General features: G+C 39.9%; 1 protein-coding gene across 6 annotated transcripts in view; it reads right to left on the reverse strand.

Moving 5' to 3' along the window:
* Nucleotides 1–15,170, reverse strand: part of trim9 (tripartite motif containing 9) — a 43,361-nt gene that overhangs the window by 13,292 nt on the left and 14,899 nt on the right. For all 6 annotated transcript variants that reach the window (XM_086274611.1, XM_086274609.1, XM_086274610.1 and 3 more), the window contains exons 2-5: nucleotides 13,488–13,583; nucleotides 12,473–12,595; nucleotides 1,454–1,564; nucleotides 164–317 (exon numbers count right to left, since the gene is read on the reverse strand). In XM_086274611.1, the coding sequence (XP_086130737.1) occupies nucleotides 164–317; nucleotides 1,454–1,564; nucleotides 12,473–12,595; nucleotides 13,488–13,583 (484 nt within the window). The remainder of the gene's footprint in view (nucleotides 1–163; nucleotides 318–1,453; nucleotides 1,565–12,472; nucleotides 12,596–13,487; nucleotides 13,584–15,170) is intronic.

The following is a 15,170-nucleotide window of genomic DNA, read 5'->3' on the forward strand; positions in this document are numbered from 1 at the left end:
GATATAACGCTGCATTACAGCAAAGACAACTTTTATATGTATAAAAGGACACATAGTGAGAGCCTTATAATGTAAGCGTGTAAATGTTTTAGATAGAATTTTGCACATTTAAGTAGAGCAAACAGTGGTTCTTAAAAAAATATCAGGCTCTCTGTCTGTGTACCTTTCATCTGTACAAAGTCCAGCTGGTGGATTGTTTGCAGGAGAGGTCCACTGTCCAGAGTGAGGTCAAAGTCACTGGTCATCCTGGGGGTTAGGGTCCCCTTTCCCCACTGACTCTCTGTCATGTGGACTCTCCGAATCAAAGCATCAGAGATCTGTGAGACACACAGTACAGATTAATCTACCGCTAAATCTCTCATTAATAATAAGCCTGCCAGAACATTTCAGCCTCCATTCAGATGAAGAAATGCAGATAAAGATGCAATGATCCATAAATGCAATAATGGGATTTTTCTTTTCCACCAAGTGTCTAAAAGGTTTCTAGTTGTATTCCAAAAAATGTTTTCAAACTTGGATAGTTTCTCATTAAAATTTAAAGAAAAAAAAAAGTTATAATAGGTAAACTATGTTTTCTCCCATATGTCTCCTAATTCAGGGGTGTCAAACATAGGGCCCAGGGGCCAGAATCAACCTGGCAAAGGCTCTAATTTGGCCCCAATCTGGCTTTGGAACATACGAAGGGAGCCATAGATGAAAACCTTATGAAAAGGTTTACAGGTTTTCCTCCTGATAAAGATCTTCGCCTTTGCTATTCATACTACATTAAAGTAATTAAATAATAGATAAACATCTAAGTGACAGAAACGTTTATTCTTTCTTTTATTTCATTCTCTTTATCATCAGCATTTTGAATTTCGGATTAAATGCATAGTTAAATGTCTTTACACTGACAGAAAGGGGAGTTTCTCTGGTTCGACCCGCTTAAGATCAAAGACGTGGCCCACGACGTAAAATGAGTTTGTCATTCATGATCTAATGAAGAATTTTGAATGGTGTTAAAATCACTTGCTGAATAATTAAGATATCAATTTAAAAAGGTCACCAAACATGTAATGCTTGACTGGTGTCACAAGTGTGACACAGCATTTGCTCATCACCTCATCAGAACAAAAACGTCAGTTAGAGGCAGCTTTAGAAAGAAACATAAAGTTTTTTTTGCCTTTAAACAGATGTCAAGCAAGGTTTGATTTTAATAAGGCAAAATTGTTCCCCTAAAAAGCAGAGCTTGGAAATATTTGGTTTCTTTGGCAAACCATCATTTACGTCTTTCTAATGAAATTATGGATCAGTTTTCCAACAGTTTAATTCCAGTAATAGCCGGAGAAGTTACTTTTTGATGTCAGCTGGAGGTGTTGTACCACCTTGTTTTAAGAAATCTTTCGTCCAGTTCTACTTCATTGTTTCAGCTGTAGCTTGTAAAAGTAAAAAGGACGTCTTGTGGCCATCTTACCTGCAGGAAACCACTGGGGTCATTTTCCTTGATGACTTCCAAACAGTACTCCATCAGGCCTGTGGTCTGACGCAACTTTACCGTACAGTGGGAGATTTGATCCCGCACCACCTGGAAAAACAGGGAGAACAGAAGAGAAAACATGTATAATACACTTACAGTTCATAATCACAAGCTAATCGTCATCCCTAGAAGAAAGACAAGTAATGAGAAGAAGGATGGATGTAGACAGACCTAAAGAAAACAAGGAAAGAGGGGAGAAAAAGCCAGAAGTTCAGACAAAAGATTAGGAGCAGGATCGTCAGAGTTATTGATTGAGTAACTCTTTTTCTCTTGAGACACAGATTGAGGGAGGAAGAAGAGGCTGACGGGACACTAGCAAATGATCCTGTAACTGACGTTAACGGAAGGAAAGTGACACTGTGTTTTCACACCCGGGCAGCCTGAACAGTCATCAGTAGTTACATCACAGACAGGGATGAGGAAAAAGTTACCCTAAAATATCTTTATGAGTGATGACACGGCTCTGAGATGCATTCAGAGTTTTCAGATTTTCTGCCCTGTATTAGTCGTTTGATTTAACAAAAAATATAATTTGGATTAGCTCCATTAATCCTAATCGAGGGGACAGGAACAGAAACCCTTCCAGAGTAACATGTCGTCTAGAGATTCCCTCTTTCTTACCGAGACTGATGTCCGCAGCTTCTTTGCAACAGTGTGAAATAAACACAAGTGCTGGACAGGGGGTTGCTAGGAAACAGAAACTTCACCGCCACAGCTCCAAGGCTGAATGGAGAGGAAGATCCTTCCTGAAGCCGTTTGCCGACCAACAGAAGATGATTTACTGATGACTGCAGTCAGTGCACGCCGATACGCAATACTGTACCATAGGTGCACAGTGACTGCAATGGAATTACACCTCATTATATGCGAATTAAATTGCCTCTTGCTGATATAATCAGTTTTTATTTTACTGTGATTATTTAAGGAACCATTTCAGAAGAAGCCAACTGTATGTGGTTGTTTTAAACACTGCACCATTTTAGGATGATAATCCATTCAGAACATGAGAGATGACTTAACGGATGCCCTCTGAATGGGATCATGGAGACAGACAGTGAAGAGTAAATCCCAAACAGGGCATGATAATTCTTTCTTTTGTAATTTTCAAATTTTAACTGAGAGTTGAGACACATGGAAATAATTTTTATGGTCTGGTATTGTTTTAGGTCTTTAGTGTATATTAATGAATATCACTATTTGTCTATGTGCTACACATTTCCTCCTGTCTTGGGCTTTTTCCCACCACCATGTGATTGCCTGATTGTTTGCACATGTTTTCAGTTACGTTTGTTTTTCTTGTGCCTTTCCCTCTCTTTATAAATATGCCTGCCTGACCTTGCACACCTCCTGTAGGCTTGGCACTTCACTGCGTTCATTTATCTTCCAGTCTGGATTTTTGTTGCATATTTTCTCCCCTGCAGCGACTTCAATTCTTTATTCCTTAATTTCGAGAGCTCATTTAAGTTGGTTATATTTTGCAACCTCCCACCTGTGTCCCTGGTGTGCCGGATTTGGGTCTTATTGTGAACGCACATGAAACACATCTGATGCAACAGTCTCAGAAGCCCAGTAATGTCATGAAGCATTTAGAGATTGTGCAATCAAAGCCACCGTGAGAAGATGTAGCCAAAAGGGGCGGATTTAGAGGTTCAAACTTTCTAACCCTCCTTCACTGAAACTCACACACATGAGTCTTGTGCATAAATTTGCAGCAACAGTGAACAAAAACAAAGTATGTGGTCCTGATGGAATAGGAGTTTGCCAGCAGACTCAAATCTCACTTTTACTCACATACTCACTTTTCTGGATAGTTATTGCATGGCAGCCTACCTGACTCCATGTTAACTGTTCTATTGGTGCCTTTAGTCAAGGACAAAACTGGTCAAATATCCACCTTAGAAAACTACAGCCCAATTTATCTGGGTAGCATACTGTCAAAAATATTAGAAAGAATCTTTTGGGGATAGGCTTTGAGAATATAAAACAACTATTGACAATTAATTTGCTTTAAAAAATAAAGCACTAATTTGTGCATATATGCTGTGTATATGTGGTGCATTTATGTGCTTCTTCGATGGACCAAAGGTTTTGACCGTGTTAATCATAGTTAACTATTTACTAAGCCCCCTCATATCTGATAAGGATCTTGCATTATTAGTATTCATATCAAACTATGCATGTCCAGTGGGGAAGAAGTACAACCTTTCCTCGTCAAATTTATATGGATGATCTTTCTAAAACACTAAACAAGCAGAATACAGGATACATGATGGGGGAGAGCCTTATTAATAATTTGTATGCTGATGATTTAGTTGCTTTGTTCCTTATAGAGCTGGCTTGCAGCAGCTGCTTAGAGTCTGCTCAAACTATGCTTTGCAGTATGATATGAAATTCAACTCTGAAAAGAGTGTAGCAACGATCACATCAACTTACGGAGCCCTGCAGGGGACATGGGAGAAAAAAATATTAAGACGGACTTTTGCGAGATCTCGCAAAAGTTGAATTCCAACAATGGCGGCAGCTACTTAGTTGTAATATTACTCTTTCTGGGTCACAAAATAAACTTTTAAGATATTTTGAGGCGTGAATGTAGTTGTGTAAACGTCAGATATCTGCTCGGTTTACAAGACATCACATATTTGCAAAAGTGCTCCGACGTTTTCGGAGATCTGACACCCACCATCTCGAAGCTAACGGGAGGTCGAGACCTACTACAGCCGGGAGGAACACCGCTTTCCCGGCACATCGTGCCTTGACCTCCCGGTCGGCTTCGAGCTGGCGGCCTCCGAAGAATGCGGCTAAAACTTTTGCGAGATCCCGAGTTTGTTTTGCAAGATCCCGAGTTTGTTTTTGCGAGATCTCGCAAAAGTCCGTCCTAATTTTTTTTCTCCCATGTCCCCTGCGGGGCTCCGTAGGGCTCCGTATCAACTAAAAAGAATCGGAAGCAAAATTTTCCCATTTTGTTTGGAAAATCTAATTTTTAAATGCACTGACTAAAGTGAAATATTTGGGCCATTTCATCAGGAATCTTTAATATGTGACAAGCAAATATGCCAGTCCATAAATTATGTTAAAATGACATGAAAACGTTTCAGTTGGGCTATAATGATGCATACAGGATCAAGATACAAGTTTTTTCTCCTGCTTTTGTAAACGCTGAAATTATTGGTTATTCATTTTGTATATTTATATTTTTATTAAAATGGCCTATAATGTCTTAAATAGAGTTTGTCTTCCATGTGGATAATATATTTGGCTCATCCATGAAAACACAGACATGTATGTTAATTTGTCCTGTTATTCTTTTGATCTCCATTACATCACGGTATGTAACTCTTTTTGCCAGTGAAATGTCAAAAAAATGCTGTTCATAATAATAAAAAGGTGTATTTATTGTTCTTCTCTGCAAGCTATATATTCATTAATACAAAGTAATCGATTACAGGCACTTTTGGCAGCATCACTGTTTGATAAACACTTATTTACAGATATGGACTGCACTGCACGGAAATTCATTTAGCAATTTTACAAACAGCATCACTGAAGATAATAATTCCTAAAAGCTTTATACTGATAATCCTGGTACCCTAGGCAGTTTATATAGCAAGTTTTATCCAGATTGATTAAAGCATCTTTAGGGAACATACATCATTATAGTAAAATAAAATGCCCTTAGTTTGGCTTACTCTAAAAACTATTCAACGATTCACTGGATACTCCTAAAAATCTTTGGATTTGTGTTTTTAAGCAAAATCTCGAGATCGGTCAGCCCTGCTCAGGTGACATTACAGATTCTAGTAAAAATATCTGCAGCGTTTCATCCTTTTGCTGGGCTTTAGAAATGAGCGAGCACTTACAAAGCCTTAGTCCATTCCTACTGAGGCGGCGTGAACTTAAATGAACCAGATTTAAAAATTCGGCTCCACCTCTGACATTCATACAAATGACAACAAAAAGCAGGCTTGACCGCTTGCCTGGTGAATTAATATTTACTAGGACACACTGAATCATTTTCAAACAACTCTCTGGAATGAATCAACGTTTCTCTCTCTGGTGAGAGAAGATTTCATTTCACCTCTGACAGTTCGGTTTACATTTCTGTGGCTGAAGGCCAAACCATCCCTGCTGTGGCAAACTGGAACATCCATAGCCCCGCAGTGGCCTGGCAGAGCTCCAGGAAAAGGCTTCTTACTGCTGTCGCTGCCTGCTTAACAATCACTTCACCGTCCCTTGTCTGCATGTGAAATGTTTTAAATTCAGTGTATAAAGAATATCTCTCTTCAAGGTGCAAAAGAAGTGCTGCCAGCTTTCATTACATCCTTCCCTTATTGTCATCCTCCTCTTTTCTCTCTCAGATTCGATGCTCCCTAACAGCTTCTCTCAGCATTCTAGCCATCCTCCCTGAAATCTGCTTTAAATCAGCTTCCCAATAAGATATAAAAACTGCCGCCGGCAATAGTGCTCTGCCAGATGATCTCCGGATAATCAGCGCAGGGAAGATTCATTCGTCTGAATTTAACCGAGAATGAAGGGGCTGCAGCAGCTTGTGGTGGGACGGCAGTGGAGCAAATTTAGCATCTTGATGAGAGAAATTAATTGAGAGACAGAAAAAGAGAGTGAGAGATGGTGGATTGAGAGCCAGAAAACACAGTGCAGGACAGCGGTAGAGGAAGGCAGAGTCTGCTGCGTTAAGTGGGCCACAGTCTCTGCACAGCGGATACAAACTGTGTCCTCTCATGTGGCTGGTAGGGTGATCAAGCACTTTGTCACAGAAGCTCCACAGTGATGGTAAAACAACAGGAAACCGAGGGATGATGAAAATGTAAGACAGTGATAGTGCTAAAACAAACAGCAGTTTTGATAGCACGTTTGATTTCTTCATAGTAGGAAACACTGAGAAACGTGTTTGCAGTGGAACAGGTGCTTATTAAATAAATGAGCACATACTGGAGTCACAAATACTACCTCATAAAAACACACTAAAGACACATTTTACATGGGAAATGCACTGGAAACTACAAACCTCATTCACCTATTCATACAACTGCTTTTTTAACCTAACATCCACACACTCACACTCTGATGGATGCATCGCGGGAAACTCTCTATCTTGCCCAAGGAGCTGGGGATCAAACCTCTAACCTTCCGGGTGGTGTATGACTGCTCTACCTGCTAAACCACAGATGCCTTAAGATGCAATAACTGTTCTGTAGTTACTTCAGCAGTTACTGTTTCTCTGTGTTGTTAGCTGCTGAGGAGGTAAAGCTTCTTCTACCATTTTCTATTTGTATCTGCTGTAGTTATTAGGCCACTGCAGCACTTGTGTCTGTGAGCTACTGTGGCTGCAGTCTTTGAAACTGTCCCCTTCCAGGACACAGGATAACATTTGTAGACCGACAAAAGGGGTGTGTATGACAATCATTAAATGAGGGTCAAATATAAAAGAACACACAGAAAAATAGTTTGTTATTAGAAACATTAAACATTAAGGTGTGTGTGTGAGGATATGCTGCACAGTGGAGTGACAATAAGAGGAAGTGACAAGTGCCACATCCACTGAAAATCAGCTGTCAGTGAGAATCTGTTAGCGTTTACTATTAGAACTGAAGCAAATACAGCAGTAAGCGACCCATGCATACATGCATAGGTCAAAATAACAGATTTGAAATGCATTTTCTTTACTGACTGATCTCAATTATTTTCTCTTGTTTTTGCAGAAGTCCACACGACAGACAAAAACCCAAACATGTTTACCCGGGAAAACCAGTCACGCATTCAGAATAATAATAATAAGCAACTACCTTCAACAATTTTCAAGCAAAACTACTGCCTAAGTTTCATAGTTATAGCTTGAGTATAAGACTATTTTCATCACTTTTATAGCGCTATAACTGTCATGGTCTTGGATCTCAGAACAAGGGTTGTGAGTCAGGAATTTCTTTTTCTGTGTCTTCATTATGGTTTGATGCTCTCAGGTATTACTGGCTGAGGGTCTGTAGCGTATTGTTGTATCGAAGCTTTAGTCATACCTCAGGGTTTTTGAGGTTTCTGGAGTTCTTTGTGTTTTGTTGGTTCTGTTAGGGTTCATAGTTCTTTTGCTTTTAGTTTTGGCTCATGTTTGAGTTTTTTTTCTTTAAATTACATTTTAGTCCAAGATCGATTTCTTTTTGTGTCTCTACTCTTGGTTGGTTCATTTACTGTATATAATTGCACTTGAGTCTTTTAGTTTTCTTTTAGTATTAATAGACTTTGTTATTTGAGTTTTTCGGTTGTGATTTGGTTTATTTTTCCTAGTTTCCGCGGTGTTCCTCATGTCATATTCAGTGCGTGTTTATTGACTCCATTATTTCCTGTTTTAGACAAATAGGGTGTGTCTCTTGAGCATTAATATGAGTTTTACTTCCTGTCTCTTTGTCTTGATTATGTTCTCCTGTGTCTCCTTCCTAATTAGCCCTCTCTGTGTATGAATAGCACTTTCTTCCTTGCAGTCTGAGTTGGCTTGCCTGTTGTACTTGCCTTTTCTAGTTTCTCTGTCCCTGCGACCACTACAAACTTTTATACATATTAACTAGCTATTTAAAATGTTTATCTATTATCCATCTATTTTCTTTTGCTTATCCGGTTTACGGTCGCGGGGTGGCTGGAGCCTCTTCCAACTGCCATAAAGCCAGGGGGGAGATGCACCCTGGACATCTCCCCAGTCTGTTGAAGGGCTTGTTCATCTATTACACTAACCCTGATTCCATTTTCCCCCCATACTAGCAAATGGTTTCAACAGGTTGTTCATAGCTTACAATGTCAGTTGTTCAGCCATACTTTTAACGAGCTATGACAACCATTTTTTTCATTACTTACACTGATATAATTATAATTATAATCTTCTGAGTGTCTTTTTCTACTGCCTAGCCATTACTTTTTACTCAAACTTATTCAGTTCCAATCAATTCTTAAATGGTAATTCTGGCTTTTGTTGTAGATTACCTCCAGACTACTGCAGAAGTACCCCTTGAGATACAGCCCTTTTTGGGAATCTCTGAATTAAACTCTTAATAGAAAAAGCGATCATATATCTTGAACATAAATAGCCTTTAGATCTAGAGTTTCTTGTCTTGATTAGTTCTCTATTGATTGTCAGGATCTGACAGAAAAGATACAACTGTAGTGGCGAGTAAGACCCTTATACAACATTAGCAGTCTCAACATTAACAAGTAATCCTCCCACACTGAATAACCTTCAATAACAGGCTCTGCTGCCTATCTCGCTGCAATGAAAACTGTCATTCACAATAAGAAAATGAATCATTTGAAATCTGCCTCCGCTTTTCTTTATACTTCCAACCACATCTCTAAGCATCCATTCGGTCCAAAATACCTCCCATGCCTAGTTAAAAGTGAGAAGGACCCTGAGAAGGAGGGTTCCCCTGGAGTAACACAGTCGGTTCAACAAGGGGGAAAGCAAGTGGAAATAAAAATAGCCTCAGAGCCGCTGTACTCATTAACCAACCCGAGCTGGGTGAACAGGGGACCTAGCAACCAGTGACAAACTTTGCATGAAGCAGGAGAAGATGCAGACTGACTTCGTTTCTGATTCACTTTGTGTTGCTCTAATCAGCCTTCATCTGCTGAATCTGTTCCTTGAAGAATCCAGTGAAAGAGATTGAGAGCATAAGAAGTGGGCCCCGTTTTGATCATATTCAATACAATCTTCACATTATATTAGAGGACCGTGCTGATGTTTTCTTTTTTCATGTTTCCGTCAAATGAAATGTGCTTTACAGAAAAAAATCCATCGCAGTGAATTTAATTACATTCAACATTTTTGCTGAGATGTATGCAGTTAAAAGCATCAGCTATATCAAAGGAATAGTTTGACATCTTGAGAAAAACCAGGCTTTCATACCAGGAGTTAAAAGATGCATGCCCGAGCACTATATCTGATGATAAAGCCAAGAGACATTTAGCTCAGAATAGCAAGTGGCGCAGTTGAAAAGTGATCAATATACACAATAATATACACAAAAGACTGAGGTGACTCGTGTTGTTACTCTGATGTTGCAAGGGGGTAAGCTTGTTTTCCATGAAAAGACTTGCAAGAAAACCTCCAAGGCTGAAAACCAAAGCCACCTTGGAAATGCCAGATCTGCAGTTCTTCATCATCCCAGAAGTATAGAGTTCCCACTGGTTCATGAATTCCATCATTTTATTAGTAAATTACTAATTAGCATGTATCTGCGTCTGCAATTCATGCACCTTGCTAAGGCTTTAGCCACACAGACCTAGAGGCAACCTCTCGTTGCCGGGTAAAATTGTTCACAAAGAGGGTGCTGCACCCAAAAAATCTTTTTGATTACTTTGGTCACCAGCAGACTGCTGTGGTCACATGTAGGTTGCATGGAAGACGCTAACTTTGGTGCAAACACTTGCAATCTACTCTCAGAGCAGTAGTGAAACTTGAAAAAGTGCAATGGAAACAGAAAGCGGAGAAAGTTTGCCTTCTAAGTAAAAGCTGTGCCGTACCACTGCAACCATCACAGCAGACTCTTTTTCTGTGTCACATACATCTCTGGGACCAGTTTTGTGCTAGTGATTGCAAGCAACCTTCAACTACTTGCAACTAGCCAGGGAGTACACATTACTCTGTGGGCAGGACTCTAGGCCCGAGGCTTTGCCAAGTGTGCTAACTTAAGAATCAATAATTTGGTTTAAATATTGACACTGTTTCTCTAAAACTTTAAGATAGAAGCAATCAAATGCTAGAATGGAGGCGTCAAAACAGGATTGAACAAACCAATAGGTGACATCATCCATCTTTTATATACAGTCTGAGAGCCTTTCTCTAAACCACAATGTTTTCATATCTAATGAAAAGATGTGAGCTATGAACAGATCTGTACAGATAGGTCTGCTTAAAGGAGACCTATCTGGGGTTCCTTTTGTATCCACTCCAAACCTTCTGCCTCTGCTGCTTCTCTACACAAACACATGGGTCAGTCCTCCTGATGTGCTGGAATAAATGAACCTGACTCATGCTATGAAGGACTACTTCTCGCCTCCACAGCTTCAAACAACAAGCTCAACGTGCCTCAGTCACCATGGCGACCAGGCTTCCTTGTCAGGAGCCAGGACCAGAGGAGAGCAGCAGGAAGCTCTGCTGGAGATGCCAAGTGATCTGCAGCAGCCTCGTTTTAAAATCAGACTCAATTGATTTAATGTTTTCTGCTCTTTTTACAGCTTTTATTGTGAACCTCGTGTGCTTAAATAAGCTGTATTATTCAGGCTATATCACTAGTTGCTCAACTGGACACCATGTTTTATGCAGCTATCAGCATTTATAAGCACAGACATCAAAAACTTCAGCATCACCAAGAGCGTAGCAGGACAGAATTGTGTCTCATTCAGCCACAGCTGCAGGATGAATGTCCATGCCAGAGTTAACACAGTTCCTGGAGATGACCTCAAGAAAACAAGCTTCATCTCAAATGATCCTTTCTCTCCTCTTTTAGCTGTGCCTCGTATCTACACGAGTGAGCTACGCTGCCCTCCAGGGGACAATAGGAAATAAGAGAACGCACGAAACTTCGTTTTCTTGCATCACTGACTCTGTGGGAAACTCCTATGATTGAAGAGGTACCCCTGAGTAACCGAGAAGCACATTCACATGTGAGATCAGCGCGGAAAGCATGAGAAAAATCTGACATCTGCGTTGGAGAAATGTGTTTCTCCAACATTAAGATTCAGCGTACGACACATGCAGACACCGAGCTGACAGGCGGGATCAAATCAGCACTGACATGCATTAAAATTCATCTGTGTTGGAGGTGTGAATCTGTCCAGTGTCCCTTAAGATCCATCCGTCTTTGAAAATTCATCCACTGAGAGGACACAGTTCATTTTTCATGTGCATCGGGCCGCACACCACTGCAAACTAAAATCATGCCTCCTATAGGCAAGAAAACACTGCAGCAGTGACGGCACTTGTAATAGCCGAGTTTCTGAGAATCACTGTAGTTTAGCCAGTGGTGAGGGTTTAGTGTCCCTATTCTCTTCTATTGCAGATCCTTAGGAGAGTATGACTATGTGGTGTTTATTGTGTCATTTTTTATTTACAGTTTCAGGAGATTACAGGAGGCAAGAATGTCACATCAAGGATGCGAGTTGAATGTAACTGATAGCCACAGTGCCTCCTGTGGAAAAGTAATTTCCATGAACATCACATCTAAAACATATATATATATATATATATATATATATATATATATATATATATATATATATATATATGCTGGTCCTGTATGCCCACATGTTGCCATGCACAAGCCATGTTCCTCAAACCACCTACACGTGTGAAACCTCAATTCTACAGAGCAACCAAGTGTGAAATTGGATGCTGTACAGCACAAATGTATCTCTCCATCCTCTCATCTCACTTATGTCCCCCGTTCAACGTGTTGCAGATGGCTTAAAGAAAAATGCAGCTCTTTATGCATCTGAAATCGGTGGCACGGTGTACGATTTCTCATTAATCTTTATCAAAATCGTTAAGATACTGCAAAACCTAAAAAATGCAACTGGAAATACATAATACATAACTTCAGATTCTTTAAGAGCGAAGAGATTTTCCTCACGACTTTGTATTTTATCCACTACAATATGAAACTTCACTTGCAGCGCCAGCTCATCCATCAGTCACAATCACCGCCCTCAATTTGTCAAACCAACACTGCAAGATTATACAGCAGCAAACAACCACTATGAAGCAGATCAAATTTAAAGTCCCAACCTGGCAACTTTTAAAGAAAAACAAGGATATTTTTAAGATAATTGTTTCGGTTTGCACTTGTGTGGCTCATGAATCAATGCCTCATTAGGGTTAACGCCTCATTATCCATTTAACGCATCCAGCCTTCTGATGCATACAAGTGGATTCCAGGAACAGATCTTGTCATGCTCACTCACCTTCAGCTTGTGTTCGTGCTCTTTGTTTACTTGAGACAGCAGCTGGGCCTTGCGCCGGTTCAAGGCGTCGATGAGGGCGTCGCACTGCGCCACCAAGCAAGCCTCAAACTCCACACCGTTCTCCTGCAGGAAAAATTTACAAGAAGCTGGAAAAGCAAAGCATCTGAAGACAGAAAATATGCAGGAATTTGCAGCTGGAAACAAAACAACAACAACAAAGAAAAAGATGGAGGATACTTTTAAGGCCGTGTGCATCACTTTAATAGCAGGAGTAACAGTGAAATACAGGAATGACACAAGAGTTTAATGATGGGATGGATAGTTTGCTGAGATACCTCCTCCTCAGACGAGAAGCGTGAGTAAAATCATCATGATTCATGCATCAGCAGAGTAATAAACTTGACGATTACGCCTCACGCTGTCACTTTTTCACACATCTTAAGTTTTTTTTTGTTGCTCGTCACCTCCTCTCTACTCTTTTACCTCACCCTCACCATTTCACACTGCGTGACAACTATCTACGAGAGGTTTTAATCCCACCTTCCTCCTCTAATCGCCCTCATAAGCTGACCAAAGCTTTGTCTCCACATGAGCATCTAAATTTAGACCTGGTTAATGTGTTAGATGGAAGAAAATAATATAGATGAATGTGAATAAAGGGGAATTCCCATTAATGCTAATATAACCATGTGTTTCTGTAAATGTTAATCTTTATAACCACCTTTGTTTTGCATCCTGAGCTCAAATTTGATGCAAGCATCTTTTATAGTTTTATTAAGATAGTATCTTCCCATCTGGCCCTGTGCAGAGTTCAAGCCAAAGATTAGAAATTGAGAAATTCAAATGAATACAATAAGCCTTTTTGTGTCTGCTGCTCACGGCAGCCAGTGGACAGTCTGGGATCACAGAGGGGGATTACAGCTTGGTAGAAGAAAATATTCATGCAGATTATGGGTGTGTGCAAAAAACCAAACAAAACAAAAAAACCCACGTGTGTGCGTGTGTCTGCGTATACCTGGATATGCTGGACCATATTTTTTAGTTGAACCAGGAACTCTTTGGCCTCAGTGGCTCGATCTGACAGGCCGTTGAGGGCCTGGGACAGTTGACCCTGTGGAAAGAGACAATAAAGTATAATTACATGGACTTGCAGTACATTCAAATAACAGATGAAGTGCTGAATCCTCAGAATCTAAAGAAGGAAATGAATCTAAATTATAATCAGAGCCATATTAGTATTTAAAAACTCCAGGGTCATACACAAAGACTGCAAAGATCTAATGAAATATAAACTTAATTTTGGGCCAGTTCATAGTGATACAGAACATGAACCTCTAGCTTTTATTCCATTAATCACTTACTGGGTCAGAAGATTCAGTAACAATTTTGTTTATTTGCAGCTTTCTTCATTTCATTTGAAAACAAATTGCATATCTTTGTGTTTTTGGAAAAAACGTGTAATTTTGTCACCTTGGTCAGCCTTTTGAAGATTCAGCTGGGCCTTTCCCCACACAATTTTTGCATTAAATTAGATTAATGGAAACTGAAGATAACCATGTAATTGATATGCCTCGTGGACTATCAGCTGCTCTGTCACGCAACCATCCTTTTTGTAGTCCTTCATCCTTGTTGAATAGGGGCTAACAGTGGATTTTGTTGTCTTAACTTTTTAACTCAAACCCCACCTAAATATTTCCAACCCCGACATCCTGTTTTACACAACAACTAAGGCCCCAAAACTATTCCGTGAGACCTTTAACACTGACAGGAAAGACACATGGAGGCAGCCCAGCAAGAGTTATTTTGGATGCAGATTCCAGCCCTGACAGTTCATCATGTGCTACAACCCCAGATCAGAAAAAGTTGGGATGACATGCACGATGCAGACTAAAAAAAACACTTACATATTTACTTTGGCTTTTGAATGCAGACAATATGATCGACTTTATTTCATTCCTGCAGTTCAGGCTTGCAACAAATTCCCAAAAAACATTTGAATAGTAAAGCAATAAACACATATGAGACATTTAAGCACTGAGGATACCGAGCAACAAAATGTTTCAGGTGTTATTTTTTACCTTTCCTCCTGCAAACACATCTTTGTTGCATTTTTGTTGCGTTTTAAAATTCTCCACATATTTTCTACTGGGGATGGGTCAGGACTGCAGGCGGGCCTTTATAATGTGGTTTTATTTTGTTTTGTTGAAAAGTGCATAGATGTTGTTTTACTTGTTGGTGACAACAGTCTGGATGGCGTTTTTGTCTTTGGTTCAGAGCACACGGTTTCCATGTCTTCTAAACAAAGATCTGGGATACCGATTGTTGTGACCAGAACATGTTTTCATCGTCACAGATCAACATGCAGTAAAATTTAAATTTGCATTTGTGAATGTAATTGGGATTGTAGTGCTTCATAAAGGTTTCCCACAGAAATCCTTTGCTTTTATTGTTATATCAGCTGTTTACGGATGACAGTGATGTCTGAGCGACTGGGGTCACGAGTGTTCAGCGTAGGCTTCCACCTTTCCCCTTTATGCACTGAAATTCCAACAGATTTCTTTCTTCTTTGAGGAACACCATTTTTAAATATTTCTACAATTTTCTCTTGCATTTCTTGAGAAACTGGAGCAAATCTGCCCATCTTTGCTCCTCAAAGACTGCAGCAAATCAGGATCACGATCACCTGTTGACATCATGT

The sequence above is a fragment of the Aulonocara sp. 'chitande type north' Nkhata Bay genome, linkage group LG19, assembly GCF_057382095.1.
Source record: "Aulonocara sp. 'chitande type north' Nkhata Bay isolate Kocher_YH1m ecotype deep benthic linkage group LG19, A_spYH_male_GT1.1, whole genome shotgun sequence".
NCBI classification, from domain to species: domain Eukaryota; kingdom Metazoa; phylum Chordata; class Actinopteri; order Cichliformes; family Cichlidae; genus Aulonocara; species Aulonocara sp. 'chitande type north' Nkhata Bay.